The sequence below is a fragment of the Eucyclogobius newberryi genome, unplaced genomic scaffold (assembly GCF_026437365.1).
Source record: "Eucyclogobius newberryi isolate DKJ021-1_F unplaced genomic scaffold, fEucNew1.0.hap1 SCAF_15, whole genome shotgun sequence".
In the NCBI taxonomy this organism is placed as follows: Eukaryota; Metazoa; Chordata; class Actinopteri; order Gobiiformes; family Gobiidae; genus Eucyclogobius; species Eucyclogobius newberryi.
The window spans coordinates 22,338,396-22,356,334 of record NW_027315779.1 but is presented as its reverse complement, the minus strand read 5'-3'; the positions used below and the strand labels follow the sequence as shown (position 1 = coordinate 22,356,334).

The 17,939-nt window shown below is 41.4% G+C and overlaps 1 protein-coding gene across 1 annotated transcript in view; it reads left to right on the top strand.

Annotated features, from left to right (window-relative positions):
* Window positions 1-17,939, top strand: part of arhgap32b (Rho GTPase activating protein 32b) — a 69,528-nt gene that overhangs the window by 18,333 nt on the left and 33,256 nt on the right. Inside the window, exons 2-5 of the mRNA XM_072446780.1 lie at window positions 23-143; window positions 12,904-13,009; window positions 15,531-15,625; window positions 15,851-15,935. Coding sequence (XP_072302881.1) covers window positions 49-143; window positions 12,904-13,009; window positions 15,531-15,625; window positions 15,851-15,935 — 381 coding nt within the window. The 5' untranslated portion in view covers window positions 23-48. The remainder of the gene's footprint in view (window positions 1-22; window positions 144-12,903; window positions 13,010-15,530; window positions 15,626-15,850; window positions 15,936-17,939) is intronic.

The following is a 17,939-nucleotide window of genomic DNA, read 5'->3' as shown; positions in this document are numbered from 1 at the left end:
TCCCTCTCGGCTTCTCTGGCAGGCTGCACATTGCAGTGAGTCAGTATCATGGAGGCAGGCAGCGGGGCTGCCGCAGCGGTGGGGAGTGCAGCACTAGGACTGCTGGGAGCCACTGCTACGTCCAGTCATGACATTTTAGACAGGTAAGAGCCCACACTCACTCAGCCATGGGCTCCCTGCACTGAAAGGACTTTAGCAGGCAGCTAGGAGCACTTGGTGAGCGTATGGAGAAGAACATGATGGACCACACCTAAACTGCTGTTAGTACGCATGCTAGTTTGTTTATAGTCAGAGTAGTGCTGTCAAGTGTGTGTGAATGTGCAACTGTGCAGACTTGCCCGTGTACAGGAAATCACTCTGCATATGTTTCTCCGTCATTACTCTGAGTGCATCAAACCGTCACGTGTGACAAGCAGGGAATGTGGCTGTCTTCTTGTCATACCTCTGTGTGCACGTGTGCGCATGCATGTGCTGATGATGCTTGGGGGTGTTACTTGGCTTCCTCTATGCCTCAAGGAGAAATGACACCGGGGTTTGCGCATGCAGGGGAGGGGGCATCCTCCGTAACTGTGCCGGAGTGCTAGAGCTCTGCCGATAGGATCGCTTTGCATAGTCACCTCCCCACCCCCGTCCAACCCCCTACTTACCCCCCGACGACCATAGCAACCAGGCTCTAGCCATCAGCATTGCTGCTGCCGGAAACCCTCATTCACGTTTCTGCTTCAAGCTCCGCGACCACTGCCTCCAGTAAAAGGCTGAATGAATGTGCTTTGGGCCAGTGACGTCAGTGCTACAGCTGTGTCCGCGCCTGCATGTCCGTGTACCAGCATCATCCAACACTCCTTGCAGTAGCACTGCAGATTTTCCCAAGCACCCATATGAGTCACGAGATGTTTTGGGACAAACGCATCCATCACATCATGAGCAGGTGACGAACAACCAGAGCACACGGGTCGCTCCCACTGTTGGGGTTTCTCTGCGAGCTTCCCCAGGCATGACAGACTTCGTCATGAGCTCCTTCATATTCCTCTTTGCCCATGAGCTCTAACTACTCTCCACACCATATTCAGGGGATCTCCTCTGACACATTGTACAATCAGAAATGGAAATGAAGGCTGACACTCTGACTCACTGTGCTGTCATTCCCTTACTATAGTTAGTCACAGCTTTTTATCAGTGTGGAGGAGATGTTTTTCCATCTTCTCCTGGCCTCTTCCTTCCAATTATCAGGACTCAACTATTAACGATTAGCATCACCTGTTATTAAATAGCCACTTTGGATGTTCGCCTTTTTTTTTGTTAATGTATCATACTTCCTTTGCACTATGCCCATCTCTGTCTAAATCCTGCACCAGGTTACCATGGCAGCAGCAGCTTAGCATACATTAGACTGCGGTCCAACATCACAATTGAAGAAGTGGAAAATAGAATAATCCAATGAGAGAGAAGAGTAAATTGTAAAGCAAATTTACTTTTTTTAAATTTTGCTGGGTAGGTATAGGCTTTTTATATATGTGTGTGTGTATATATGTATATGTATATATATATCTATATCTATCTATCTATATATCATAATCTGCAGTGGCAACTAGAGTAGAGCTAGAGAAACTAGATTGAATATCTATCAATAAGAAAAAAATGACATAGTACAAAGTGGGACCTTTAAAATTACATTCTATTGTATTGAATATAGGATGTGCAATTTATCAGTGTTAATGTTGGTATCAAGCATAGACTGAAGAACAGCTTTGTACTTGAGCTGTTATTGAACTGACCAGAACTTACAGAAATAAATGACTCTTTGCCTGATAAAATGCGCTGTGTGATGAGAGTATGTCTTTTTTATCATGGATGCACAAACTAATTTCATTGTACTTGTACAATGACAATACAGGTGGATTGAATTGTACTACTGATGTTTACTACAGATATTTCTTATTAAAATAGAAGCGCAATGACACTAAAGACGTGGCTGCATTGTTACACAATGGCAAGGCAAGTTTATTTGTAGAGCACAATTCATACACGTGACAATTCAAAGTGCTTGACACAACGGGAAAAGCATTCAAATCACAAAACAATTCAAAATCCTTTCAGTCATTTGCATAGCTAAACAAAATAGTTTTTAGCTTGGATTTGAACATTGTCAGAGTAGAAGCCTGTCTCACATCTTCAGGAAGACGAAGATTTTAGCTGCAGAAAACTGACACACAGATTCCCCATGTTTAGTCCTGACTCTGGCACCAGCAGGAGGCCGGTCCATGTTTAGTCCTGACTCTGGCACCAGCAGGAGGCCGGTCCATGTTTAGTCCTGACTCTGGCACCAGCAGGAGACCGGTCCATGTTTAGTCCTGACTCTGGCACCAGCAGGAGACCGGTCCATGTTTAGTCCTGACTCTGGCACCAGCAGGAGGCCGGCCCATGTTTAGTCCTGACTGGGCACCAGCAGGAGGCCGGTCCATGTTTAGTCCTGACTGGGCACCAGCAGGAGGCCGGTCCATGTTTAGTCCTGACTCTGGGCACACCAGCAGGCGGCCGGTCCATGTTTAGTCCTGACTGGGCACCAGCAAGAGGCCGGTCCATGTTTAGTCCCGACTCTGGCACCAGCAGGAGGCGGTCCATGTTTTGTCCCGACTCTGGCACCAGCAGGAGGCCGGTCCATGTTTAGTCCTGACTCTGGCACCAGCAGGAGGCCGGTCCATGTTTAGTCCTGACTCTGGCACCAGCAGGAGGCCGGTCCATGTTTAGTCCTGACTGGCACCAGCAGGAGACCGGTTCCTGAGGTCCTAAGAATGCGAGATTGTTCATATGGCACTAACATGTCCAAGATGTACTTTGTTGCTAGGCCATGGAGAGACTTGTACACAAGCAGAGCTGCTTTAAAGTCTATTCTCTGAGCCACAGGGGGCAGTGCAGAGACCTGACGATCATCATAAAAATAATTTAATTTGACAAATAAGTTAATTTGTGAACTTGACTAAAACTTGACTTCAAATGGTGGGTTCTGCCATTGAGCTTAAAATATTGATATTGATGCTGGCAGTGCTGCCCTTGGCCAAGTGGTTAAAGCTGTAGCTCATATACCAGACTCTGTGTGGCTGGTCTCAAGATTGATTCCTGCCTCAAACAATTTGTAAATGTCCTCCCTTCTCTCCCCCCCATTTTCCCCTACACTGTCCTGTCTAAAACAGACTATGAACCAAAAAATCTGATTGACATTTAATAAGAAAATAATACTTTAATCACAAATATCTGTTTTAGGGCTGCAATGATTACTCGAGTAAATCGAGTAATTCAATTAGAAAAAAGCTTTGATTATTATTTTATTGCCTTGAGTCATTTAATTTACATATTTAATTAAAAACACATTCACGGAACAACTTGTTTCACACAGTGCTTGTTCCATGTGGTCTTGTCACATTTTGAGCACAACGAGACAGTGGCGTACTTTAAACTGGGAAGAGTTTTGTTGTGAAAGAGCACAGTGTTTTAAGCTGTAACTCGAAAGTCCTTTAGTAGCATTAGCTGCGTGTGCCGTTCACTTTAGCCTCTGTGTCTTCACCCTGTCGTCTGTTTCATACTCACGGTCTGTGCTCTTTCACACAACTAAACTCTGCTTCCCAGTCACACTCATGAGTTTAGAATATGCCACTCTCTCATTTTCTTGTGCTTTGAAACCGCCAATACATCCATGAAACAGCACAGAGGACCACAATTATGAAGCAGAAAGTCTGCGATGACCAGGTGAAGACACTGAGGCTAAAGTGAACGGCACACGGAGCAAATGTTGCAACATGGCAAAATACAAAATGCAGAGTTACAGCTCAAAACACCAGGGATCACTGGTCTCACTCAACAAAGTTTTACAAACAAGTTTCTTATTTCAAGTTATGTGACATTTCATATATTCTTTATACCAGTATACAAACGGAACAGTTTGGACAGGTGAAGTTAAATGTTGCTGTTTTGGGGACATACTTGTGTTATTTTAAGCAGAAACTCTGTATTTTGTTATTTGTTTTTTACTATGAACTATTACATTTGTTTAAAAAACTGTTTAATATGCTTTTTAATGGTTTACGGAATGTACAAAATATTTTACAGATTACTCAATCGAAGAAAAGAATCGATGGATTACTCGATTACTTAAATAATGGATAGGTGTAGCCCTATTCTGTTTTGACCAAACACCCTCTGAGAAAGTTAGGCTGGGGCTGGGAGCCTTCCCTTGCATGAGCTGAGCTGATATTAAGCTGTTTAATCTGCACACTTATCTCAAGTGTATGGGTAATGCGTACATGTTTTTGTAACATGCACATAGCCCTATCAAGACTTTAATTATAGCCAGTGGGGCTTTTAAATATTTTATTTAGATTTGTGAAATAATTAAATTATTTACCTTTTTTAAAGAAAATTTGCAAAAATGCTCCACATTAGTTTAAATAATTGCATAATAATACTCCAATACTCCAATCGATTAATCCAATTTCAAAAGTGTGATTCATCTTTTTTTTGTCTAAACTAGAGGCAGCACTGTAAGTATGTGATTAGTTTGGGCATTAGAAAAGTTGCCCCGATGAATCCTAGAGCTTTGTGGATAAAGAGATCATCTGCCGCGGTGGGTGAGGGCGGATTGGGGACAAAAAGGCGCCGGGAGGTGAAACCGCTGCAGAACAGCGCAGCATTTGTGAGTCTCTAATCCAGAGATGGACGGCAATGCGCTAAGGCCTCCAATTCTCTAACTGAGCAGATCTTACAGCCTCTAATGCATAGCTCCGGCTAGTAAGAGCAGCTTTCCTTTTGCTGCTCAAAAGGCACTTAATATGAGCATTGTATTGTTTTCATAATGCGAATTGAGGTTTCACTTAAAGGTGGTATGGACGATTTTTTTCAGCAATTTTTTATATTTCCTCGTGGCGTGGATAAATCATTAGTCCTGCCACGTATCAATCATAAAACGCACCTATCGCTCACCTGCAGCCGTGTCAGGCTCTTCCCCACGTTTCCGAGTCCCTAAGCGCATGGATCTATCATAATATAGTTCCCTCAGTGTACGGGGCAAAATGAAGACGGAGAAAGACAGTTCGAGCTGACGCAGAAGTGGACAGAAATCTACGGGAGACGAGCGATGCGATGCGCTCCGTTGCGCTAATAAACAAACGCACGTGTGTGTTGTATCGGTCCGCACGGGGGAGTGCGCATGCGCACTTCCGCCTGCGTTCTCAAATCGCCGAAAAATCGTCCATACCGCCTTTAAGGTTAGACTGTTGGGAGTTGAATTGTAACTCTGTTGTTCAGACTCTGGGCTCAATGATTACACTCTCATGATTGTGTGTTTGGCTGAATCTCCCTCTGACATAATTGCGACTAAGGTCAATGATGACATTTGTTCTCATCTCATCTGATGGTTTAGGTGTAAATCCTCTTTGTAAGGCTCTCAATATTATTTTTCATCCCTTTCATCTTTTCTGTTTTACAACTGCTTTTGCCTTTGCCAGTACAGTTGACTGAAAAAGGACTGAAGGATTTAAAATGTTTTGTCAACATTTGAATTACATTTTAGGTAAAGATGTGTATTATATCTTTTGGTCAGAATGGACCAGACAACAGAATGTTTAGACAACATCAAGTCCCGGTTTATTTTAAACCAGGAAACACTTTAAGACAAAAACTGGTTCATCCTAAGGACAAGATGCCGACCCAAAAACAGTGCAATGTAGTTTATTCGATCCAATGCAGTGAAGAAAGTTGTAAAGAACGTTACATAGGTGAGACTAAACAGCCTCTGCACAAGAGGCTCTATCAGCACAGAAGAAATACAAGTTCAGGACCACAGAGCGCCGTGCATCTGCATCTTGAAGCCTCCAATCACTCGTTTGAAGACGGTGAGGTGAAGATTTTAAGCAGGGAGAAAAGATGGTTTGAAAGAGGAGTCAAGGAAGCTGTTTCTGTTAAAAAAAAAAAGAGAGATCTTCTTTAAACAGGAATGGAGGGTTAAGATTCAACCTTCCTGTAGTCTATAATGGAATATTGACACCCTGGAGAGGTAGAGGACCAGGACATTCGGATGCTAATCAGGTCCTCAGGGTGAGTGAGCCAGGGACCCACAAAGACAAAGGTGAGTCTAATAGCCCATTAAAGGACTGTGCGTAAACAAATAGGCTAGATCGTTAAAAACAAAGGGGGTAAGTTTCTGTTGAAACAAACAACTCTTTCCACTTCAGGTAGGCCCGCCCAATGGGCTGGACCACAGAATAGTATATCTGAGTTCCCGGCCTAAATTCGCTTGTTGACAATGACTCTTGGATGAGAGTCGAAATGTCTATTTTTTCTAAACTGAGTCCAGATGACTACAACTGAAGCTTTTTCTACAATGGAACACTCCTGGACAAATGAGGGATTACACAGACTCGTGATGGACTACTTTTCCTTTTGTTGTTGTTGCTGCCCATAGGCTTGGACAGGAGAGGAGTAGTAAAGAAATGGGGGACGAGAGAAGGGTGGACATGCAGTAAATAATCAGAGTCAGGATTCAAACTCATGACACTGCGGTCGACTGCACAGGGCCTCATTTTACAATATAAAGACGGAGCGCTGGTTTTATTTATTTCCCAGTGTTTTTACTAATACCCCTCTATCTATGGCTGTTGTTTTTTGATCCCGATACTGATCAGTCGTGTTTTGGAGACACTGTGGTCTCATTTCCGTGGGGGTGGTACAGGCATGGATGTATTAGGTACAGGGCAGAGCTGTACAGTTTAGTTGTACTTCCATTGTGCAAAGTGACCTGCTCCATTTCAGCAGTCCTGCCTCCCAAAGGGTTCTTTTTGGCTCCAGGTCAGCTTTAGCTAAGGAGGAGCTACACACCACAGCAAGTATTAGAGATGAAAGAGAACACAGACACCTGAGGGGGAAAAAGGAAATGATCATTTCTCACCAAATGCTGACATGATCTTAAATGTTGAGCCGACATGGTTAACAAAACAAAGTGAGTGCACATTAGCAACAGCCTTTTCCTGTTTGTCATTGCACAGCACTCATGAGTGAGGGTGAATCAATGAGTGTTGAATGTGTAAATCTGCACCGATGGATTTATAAAGTACTTAATTTACTTCTACAAATGTAATTGATGGCAGTTTTACTCTGCATACATAATGCAACATTTAAAATGTAATGAACTTCCCATGTTTGAATTTTTTAATCAAATTGCAATTATCCAAAGTGTGCCATTATTGACTATATTGTCCAGCCCTATGCTCCCTGCTGCTTAGAGGTGGGATCTGGCACAGTTTGAGTGTCAGGCTGAAACAAGTCAATTGGTTAATCGTAAATAATCAAATTGTATTGATATGATGAACTAATTTAGTCATTGTTAACTGATCTAGTTTGCACGGACTCCAAATACTTCCAAGTGGTTAAAGAAAAGGTTTTATGACTTTTACAGATCTGTAATTAATAATTATGCCGCCGAAAGCATGGACATTTAGTGTTTTTGTTAAAGAATGCATTTTCTCAGTTAAAAACAATAAAAAAAAAAAAGTACTTCATTCGGATTTCCTCAGGTACCATAACTTTAACTTAATTAACAATTTAAAATCAAGGAAAAATCGAATTAATCGGCGTTTCACTAGCTAAATAATTAATTGAAAGACTAATTGCTAATTAATCTAGTAGAATATTCGATAGTTTCAGATCTATTTGAGTGAATGATCACAGTAAACCACTAAACACAAAGAACACCATTTGAAAGATAGTTGCAAAAAGCTTCAGTTGTAGTCATCTGGACTCAGTTAGAAAAAATATTTTTATATATATTATATATTTTTTATATTTTTTCTAACTGAGTCCAGATGACTACAACTGAAGCTTTTTCTACTATAGAACACTCCTGGACGAATGAGGGATTACACCGACATTTGAAAGATGCTAATTGATTGACTGTAACTGAAGTGGAGGAGGCAAGGATTTGTGTGTTTGTTTGTTTTGATTTTAATGGGCCTTAAATAACCCTTTATTTTCCCTCATTAGTCATGAAATGGTAAGAATACAAAAGTTCAGAGACCTCTTTGAGCTGCCTAGTGTAAAACCCGCCCTCTCTGTCACTGATTGTCTCCAGTGAACCCGACAGCAGTTTTCAATTTCACCATTAAAATGCTGCTGTCATGCTTTCACTTGAAATAAGTTTTTGTGGTTATTCAAATGACATTGGATATCCTGCCCTAGTTTCACTATACCCAAATATGCTGTAATACCTATTTCTCCAACATAAATAGCCTATCAAAAGCTTTTCATTCCTTTTGGTGTAAGGTTGATGTAAGGTTGCAGCATTAACATAAAATGTATATCTATATTTAAAGTCACAGCCTTAGGTTGCTGTATCGAGGCACCTATTCACAATAATGGAAGGTACATTACTATCCCATTTGGGTTGGAGACAAAATAGTGGTTCCCTTCCATCCAGATTGATTTTGAGATCCCTTTTATCTCTATGTATTTCAAAGCAACAGGCGGCTCTCGCTCCATGTGGGAATAAATGACTCAAAGCCTAATACTTTCTAAACCTAAACACAGGAACGGTCCGGTTGAGCAGAGGAGCCTGGGACCACCGCTCATTCACCACCAGTGCAATGATATTCTCCAGACAGTATTATTGGCAGGTCTAAAAGTGGCATGTATCCATATGTGTGTCGGCCCAGGATGAATAACACACAACACACTTAACATTTGCTCTGATAAAAACTGGTCAAACTTCGCCCGTTTACAACGGTAAAGTTCCATTTTCCTACTACTAATTAATATGCACGGGGCGTGCGTGAGTGAAGGAGTGCGTTAGTGAGTGTTTGGAAGTGGGCGAGGGCTTCGCGCTCGATTTCGTGCGCACTACGTGCGCACTTTCGCAGCCGTGCTTCGCACGGCCTTACGAGATTAATAGGCCTCTCGCCAGCTTGTGGCGCTCGGGCCTAAAAAATAAAATAAAATCATTGTAATTTGCAGCGGAGATGGACAATACGCTTATCATTGTGCAAATGTTTTTTTTTGTTGCTTGTTTTAAATGCTTGAATTTGAATGAAATTAATAAGATTATGAGCATTTGGCAGCACAACTTATCTAAGGCAGTAAAAACAAATAAATGAATAAATACATGCTTTCTCATTTCTGAAAACCTTGAGTCTTTGCGGCACTCATCTGACATATTTAATAAGTATAATAAGTTCTTTGTTGTTGTTTTGGTCCTGTTCAAGACGTGTTCTTAACAGACGTGTACGGTAGTTGGACTTTTGATCTGCTCACTTTGGGGCTGCAATATTTTACATTATTTTATTTTTACACATTTATCATATTGTATTTGGAAGTTCAATCATTTCACTTTTATTTCCTTGCAATTGGATTAAACCTGGTTTTCTTCACAATTCTCTGAACCTTATAAAACCTCATGACTCACTCTGGTATAGAAGAACAGTCCTTTTTATTCACTTGTCTTGTTCTGTCTGGGTTTGAAGGGAGGAGAATAGCCAGCTGCAGTGAAAGTGCTGCTTAACACTATTCTAAAGGCAAGTTTTCTGGCTGAGTTGATGGTAAGAGTAAGCTCAGAAGGAGGCTGTCCCTTTCCCCTCTGATGCCTTTTTGTGTTGGAATGCTGGGAATGCCGGGAGTGCACCGCTCTTCAAAACGGGGAAGGTGAAATGTGGTCGATGAGTGAAAGGCGTTGTCATGTCTTGAGGGCTTCACACTGCGTCAGAATGGGCTTCGGGCCTGTTGTGTGGTGCTTTAGGCATGTCATTAGGGTCACTGGCTGAAGGATGTACGTTTGGGAGCGGCCACTGAAAAGTCAGCAAGACATCTGGGACTTTCACCTGCCACAGGTAGGAATGGCCTTTCGTATCCTGTAAGATGATCGATGTCTTCAGTGAGGACAACTGATGGGAACTGGGAAACACTTCTATGGACACGCATTGACCACCAGTGAAGGCAATTTGCTTTTGAGCTTCAGATGATGTGACAAAATTATTTTAAAAGTTCCGCATTTCCGTTGTAATGGTACTTCCGGTCGAGCGTTCATTTAAGTGGAGAAGGAGGGGGAAATCACGCAGCTAAAACGCTATAAAGTAGATTGATTTGTGTAAAATGTCCATTCTTCATGTGACCAACAAGTCAGATGGCAACAAGTCAACAAGTCAGATGGCAGCACTCAGGCCACCCGGAATAGAGTCTTGAGTAGTTACAGGAGACATATTATGCTTTTTCAGGTCACAGACTTGTAATAGAAATGTTCAAAATTGTAAAACCGCATTTCACCGTTCCAAGCAGCTGGTTGTAATTTACATGTTTTTATATTTGAAGTGTCTACGTGACATTTTAGAACCTTACAAGCATCACTCTTCTTCATTTTTGTGATAGGGGGTAGGTGAAAACAGGAATTTTCTGTGCACTAGGATTACTCAAGCATGCATTAATCAATCAAAATACAATTTCACATTCCAAATGCAGCCATTTGTTAAGCTGTAAACCCTCAAAAAGCACATTTTCTCAGCAAAGTAAGACAAATACTTTTACAGGCCCATAACTCTTTTTACATTTAAGGCATGCATGAAATGATTGCTATTTAATGCGTAAATCATCAGCGTGTGCGTACCTGTAAAGAAGTGCGTTCTGTCATAACTTAAAGATCATTTCTCGAGGTAGATGTGATCGATGCATGTAAAGTGTTATTGGTGTATCTGATCGGCCCATTTTGCAGATCACATGATTTTTACCGGTGATTGGAGCACTAATGTGGCGCTAATGTGGAGCTAACAACAACAAAACAAACTTCTGTGAGGAAAACATCTAAACAAGTGCAAACCTGGACAGGTCAGAGTATAATAAAGTAAGAACATGACAGTCTGTGTCCACACTAGACTGAAGAGCTGGACACTGTGAATACAATCAGAATGCACTCATTTGATTCTCTACAAGTTTATTCTCACTGAGCTTAAACTAGAAAAGAGTGAGCTCATGATGAGTTTGAGCAGCAACAGCAAACTGGTCTGTGATGGTAACATCAGAAATCATATTACAAGTCCATGTTCCTGTAGCAGCTGCTAATGCATGAATATGGACTCAAAGTATTTCTCTTCAGATTTGTGCAATAGCCCAAATAACTATTATTAGTTAATTATTGCTTTATAAAGCACTTTATTTGTATGTTTTTATTTGTTTGGGGCCGTAGGCTTTATTAGACAGTACAGCTTAGTGTGAAATGGGGATGAGAGAGAATTGTTTTATGTTATGTTTGGCCCAAAGCCCAAAATGAGTTTCACACCCCTGCTTTTAACATAACATTTCCAGACCTCTCAAAATCAGGAGACATTAAGTGAAGATCATAATTTCAAATAAACTACCTTATTAGTCTCCTTTTTTCACCAGAGCCATTGTTGTTGAGTTGCAAGAGTATTTTTTTATCCAGCAACACACACAGTTGTATTTTCCGTCTGCAGAGTACAAGAATAGCGCTGGAACAGAGCTGCTGTTTCTGAAAGGTGTTCCTGTCACAGCCCTTGTTTCAAACGCTGATGTGATCCTTGTCTAACCTTGTCTATTTTCTGACAATTAGACGACTTTTCAGATCGAGGTGACGTCTTTTGACCTTTTTAGCCGCAAAACTTTGAAGCGGGTACTCTTACGTGAAGTACACAAGTGATCTTTTCTGGGCCTCGCCAGTTTTAATGAGGCCCACTGGGAGGCTACATAACTATAAGTGTCGACCCTTGGAGAATCAGGTATTTTGGGTTGGATGATTTTACATTTTCTTGCCTTTTTTCTAATACCGCTATTTTTGTAAGGCTGACTGTGTTTCTTGTCTGACTTAACAGGGTGATTTGAGTTCACCAAGGATCACTTTAAAAGGTTTGCCCAAAAGAACTGCTCTCTCCAAGGCCCCTGCGTCTTTCAGTGTTTCAAAGTTATTGGCATTGTTTGTTTGCAAGATGTTGTCACCCTCGTGCTGCATACTCTTCATCTTCTCCAAAACAGGCCATGCTTTTACGGCTTCCTTTTCTATAAATTGACTGTGGAACTGAAGCTCAGAAGTCATGTGTTGTGTTGCCTGCCACATGTTTTATGAATGCGTCTCACTTGTGGCTGCTGTTTTTGTGCAGAATGTGTCTGATTCAGAGCAGCCCCAGTTCTCTGCTTCACTCAGACTCTGAAGAAACAAGGCCAGAGCTTTGAAGTGAGGCGACTACGGCGGCTTCACGCTAACATAGATTTTCCTTTTCACAAATTGAACTGGTTCACCCCATTTACTTTATATTTTGCCTCTCTGTTTTGCAGGTGAAACCTTTAATTGCACCATACTCATTCCGTAACCATTCAATAGATTTGGCGCTTATGAATATTAAGCCCATGTTGCAATATTTCTATTATGTTCTTTTTAGATGTTGATCAAGTTTTGGAAGACATAATGCAATAAGCTCTACTACTGTAGCTGCAGACATGGGATTTATGATTATATAGTCTATCTTTGCCTGTCTGTGATAGAAATTAAAATGTTAAAAATAATTGCCTCAACAAATCCCAAAATCAATATTGTCAATATTTTAATGATGTGGTGGTTGGAAACAGCGGCTGGTCACGCTTTAGTCCTACGCTTAGCCATTGCTTTGTTCATTAAGTCCCCAGTGTCATTCTAGTTTAGACCTGTTTATTCCTTGTACAGTCTTTATTCTTTTATTGATTTTAGCCCCAGCTTTGACCAGTGCACGTTATTTCAGAGCCCAGTATTTCCTTGTAAATCAATAGCTTTCTCTCCAGCAGCATTCAAATATTACAGCTCAAGTCTTTACTATGTCATTTGAAAGTGTAATTTTGTGGTGTGGTGTGTCCTAGTCCACCTCTAATTCAGCCCATGCTTTGTGTCCACAGGGGCCTGAGGACTGGCCATCACCTGGACGACGACGATTTTGTGCCTGAGCTGGCTCACATCCATCCCCGAGAACGCCCAGACTGGGAAGAGACAATCAGTGCCATGGTGAGAAGTGCACAGCGCTGGTCTAAATGCTGTCATGCCGCAGGAACAAGGACATTTTATTTCCAACTATACTATTTTGACCAACCATAATTAGTATGCATAATATCTCTCTTTGAGTATTAAGCAGGTTGGTCGAGATTGGTTAACCCTTACTAATGATCTGACGGGGCTAGTCTTATGGCAGGTGTGCAGTGATCACATGATGTTGTGTCCTCTCTTTTGGCTACTGTCTTGCTCTATTGAAACCGTGTCCCTCTTTCCCTGGAACACAATCACACATTCATGACTAATGCAGACGTTTGTTGTCACCCTGATGCGGGCCTCTTCCTCACACTTTGCATAGATATCCATCCGCCTCCAGCTGCAGCTCAACTGTCATCTGTTTACTGTCCACATTGGGTTTCATTCACTCCGATGCGTCATTCCTTATTGCCCCCTTCCTGTCATCTTTGGCCAGAGTCTGGCAACTAGCATCAACAGTACGGTAAAAATGAGGCCGTCTCCATGGTAACATGCCGAGCCACCCATGGTCGACGCGTGGTTGGAGCCTAGTGGCAAGTGCTCACTTCGATCAGGCAACGGAGAGGAAGAGAAACTACAGTCTCACCGGGCTGATGAATATTGATCAGAGGCGGAGTCTAAACGCTGCATGTCTGCCCTTATTTGTTCAATATTTGATTGGAGCTGCACTGGAGGGACTGATGCATTATGGATGTATGTGATGGTTGCTGGAGCTGATGGCTTTTATTGCTCTGAGCAACTTTTGCTGGTCGACGCACGGACACCCTGTTGCTCTTCAGAGGATGAATGACATGGCTTCACATCACACCCTTGGCTTTGGCCTAAAATTGGTCTAAATTCGGGTTTTCCCAAAAAATTAAGCAGCACTATACCTGGTTAAAAAGTGTTTAAATTTTTCATGTGATCATATTCAAGATGACAGGACCTGGAGAGTTTTGACAAAAGTATCAATAGCCAGATGCTAATTCGTACTAAAACTAGTACCAATACTCATTTGAACAATATTATAGAAACCACCTTTAAACATTTTTTTTAATTATTAAGATATAGTCATTGCCTTTTCATTAGTAGCTAAATTGAGTTGACACTTTCCTTTCAAGACAGCCCTACTTTTGGGTTATATGACTATTTAAGTATCCTAAATAATTCTTTGTAAACTTTGTGAATAGAGCTTTGAGGAGTCCGGTGTGTTCAGGGTCCACCTCGTCACTGCCACCAGGCGTGAATCTTCTGAGCCGCCTCATAAAGTCTGACCTCATCTGCATAGCACCTTTCCTGTCACGGAGTACACAGCAAACTCTCACACTTCATATTATTTACACCTCATCTCCCACAGCTCCTAAGTTTACTTTTGTTTTCAGCTCCTTTCATGCCCACCTTTAAATACATTTTTACAGTATAAGATAAGATAATCCTTTATTGTCCCACATGGGGAAATTCCATTGATGCAACGCAGGTAGATAGGATTTACTGCAATAATGCATCTTGTTTTTCATCTATAGTCTCCTGATTATTTGAATGTTTATGGACCACTGCTGCATTCAACTTTCAAAACTATTTAACCTAAATAAAGCTTGTGAGTAATTTCCTTGAGGAATTCACAACCCCTCATTACAGTGAGCAAATGTCTTTTAGTTGCTGTTTGGATTTTAGATGCTGTAAAACTGTAATGGTTTTGGCAAAAATTTAACAAGGAATAGATTTTTCGGCATCTAAAGGTTAATGCTCACTTTATACCCGGATAGTTTTTGGTACTTCTCAGCTGGTTGTAATTTTCCTAAATACTGTAAACTTGAGATATGTGTATGTGTCCTGACTAGTTTCAAGTTCTTTTACAAGGTAATCATTATTGTAGTATGTCATCACTACAAAGGGAAATTGGCTTAGAGTTTAAACAACGAGACCAAGTACGGTTTTAAACCAAATCTGATTTAATTCTAAATGGTATATGGATTATACATGTGGTCACAAGTGCACAGCTCCTGCTCAATCTTCCACATATTCCTCCTCTGATCTGTCCTGTAAACCACGCAACACATTTTACAGGAATAGAAAACAGTCGGGTGCAGCTTTTTCAGGTGTAAACATTACTTTGAGTTTAGCTGGCAGGGGCCAGAGGGCCAGATCATTAGAGTAGAAGTCAGCACTCCTACTGTTGTGCTGGGCTCGTAAAAGAGCCAAGAAGTTAAACATACACTTGTGCCTCGCTGCACCTAGGAAATAATGAAACACCATTGGAGGTTGCCTTCTCATTTGCACTTTACATTGCAGATGTACTACACAAACCACCTCGCATCCCCGCTCTGCTCATGCACCATTTACAAGGCCTTATAATAAGCACTACAACAGAGCCACAAAATTACCAAACATGACCCGTTATAAAATGGACTTAAGTCTAATGGTTTTGCAATGTTGTTTTTACCGACTTTAATTAGAAAAGTGTCACTGTGGAAGATGTGCACTGTAATTGAGAACCTCATTACTTTTGTTTGTTTTTAAGGCGCGGAGTGCAGAGATTCCCGAGCTGCGGTCCGAGCCCCTCATGCGCTCGTGCAGCAGCAGCACGGCCAGCATGAAGGTCAAAAATGTCAAGAAGTGAGTACCCATCTGTTTTATTGCTGTTAACACACAGTTTTACGCCAGAGTCCTGCTTCCGTTCCTCTCATTCTTTCAGTCTATTTCTGTGTCTTCCTCCATCTCTTGCTCCCTCTGCTTACACTGCACTCTGCCTCCTCGCCTAGTCATCCTCACTTGGAGGTGTTATCTTGAGCGGAACATAAGGTGATAACCAAACTGTGTGCCTTGTGTCTTATGTTTCAGGCTCAATTTTACCAAGGGACACTTTCCCAAACTGGCAGAGTGCGCCCACTTCCACTACGAAAATGTGGACTTTGGCACAATCCAGGTAAAGACCTTTTCTCAGCCCATATCTGTTCTTGTCCTTGTAACAAGTGCTTTTTAGACACACTGTTTGGAAAAATGAGAGTGCTTTTATGTCTTGTCATGGTTCTAAGGGCCTTGTACACCAAACCTGAGTTTGGAACACTGTTTGGGCTGGTGTGACAGCAGACCAGTGGTTTAGGTCCAGAAGAAATAAACGTACAAAGTGGCTCTCGTGCTTGCTCTTAAAAAGCTTCCATTCAATTCACAACCGAGATAAACCCAAGAGTGACAATCAAAATGCAAAAAACCAACTGCAATGTATAATGAGGAGGAAATTAATCATCTGTATACCACAGCTTGAGTTTACAGGCTAATCACGGTGTAAGGGCTCATAAAGTAAAAAGCTGAGGGCAATCTTCAAAACATGTACCTGGATATATTCTAGTATAATGGTCTGGCAGCCTGTACAGTCATGACTTAACTTAACTTAACTTAACACATCTCCTGAAGCAAATGTTCTCCTGCTCTGACGCCTATGACCCAATGTGAACTGACTGATCAGGTGGGGGAGTTTCCCTGATCAATAGGTGAACGCGGTTTCCAGTTTGTTGTTTCCCGCACTTGTACTATTTGCAATGCAGTGCCACCTCAGGCAAGGGGGATATTCTATTTTATTTTGGTTCATTTAGTTTGACCTCAAATCTGGTGAACGTGATCCGCACCATATGAACATGGCATCATTTCGTTGACCTTGATGTCTATGATCCAAAGTTCTATAAAAACGTCTCTCTGCAAGTGCGTCACTATTAACATGTTTGCGGTTTTCCCCAGCTTGATTTCCATTACTCTATTCATGGCTGAAATAAATATTCTCAAAGACACAAACATTGACGTCAAACAGGCTCCCTTGCTGATGGAAATGGCTGGTGATTAGCATTTGTTTGATAGTGTGATCCTGGTACTGTGCAGCCTGACCATTCATGCTTTGAATTAAACGAGCTTTGACACAGCCGTCTTTGAAACGACATGATTGCATTACTCCTGTCAGGAACACGCTGTATAAAAGCAATCTAAGTGTTTTAAAATTACACCTCCACTTTGGAATTTGTCATTATGGTAAGAAACCAGCAGGGGTCAGCATGCATCTAGGTTTATCATCATGAGGACCCTGGCCTTTTCTGGCCTTATACCTATCAATTTTTCAATTTTCTATTCAATTAAGTAACTCAGGTTTCACTTACAAACCCCAATACTGTCTCAAATGATTTGCTTCTCTTCATTATGCTCGCTGCACAGTGTTTTTCTCAAGCTTTGCAAATAGCAGTGACTTTTTGTTTTGCTCGGATATCGACTCATGTCTGGCTTTAGCATTCATCATGGATCTTCTCAAATGAACACAGGCCCAAAGCTTAAACTCGCATCTACTTTGTTCTTCGAGGTATTAATTATTCAGTATTTGTTCCTCGTGTCACTCAGTATATTTCACTCTAATCTTCTGTCAACCTGAACATGTTTACTTGTCTAATGAATTGGTTCAGTGTTGGATTTTGATGATGTGTAGTGAGTTGACCAGTTCTATTCAACATACGATCAGTTAGAGATGATGGTATCTGCTCAGAAAAATTTAAGAGTGCCGGTAAGTTAGTTTGGCGCTCGGGTACATCCTGGCACACAGCTTTCCGCTGGAAGCAAAGTAACATATTCTTTCATTTCCACAATAAAAGCCCTGCCAGAGGAGACTGTGAGTCAGCTCAAGGTTTTGTTATGGAAACATTAGTTCCTCATTGTCACAAAATACCATAGAGAAATGTTGAATTGTATTTGCAAGGTAGTTATTTTTCTGTGAAGTGTCCCCCACTAGAAGCTTTTTATTCTTATTGAAAGATTTGTCAAAATGTATCTATGGCATAAGCCCAGCCCTCCATGACTCGGCCTTTGGAAGAGTCTTAAAGTCTATACAGACACAGATAATATGATAAATGGAGTGTTTTTAATGTATTCTAATGAGGGACAAGTAAGCAAATGT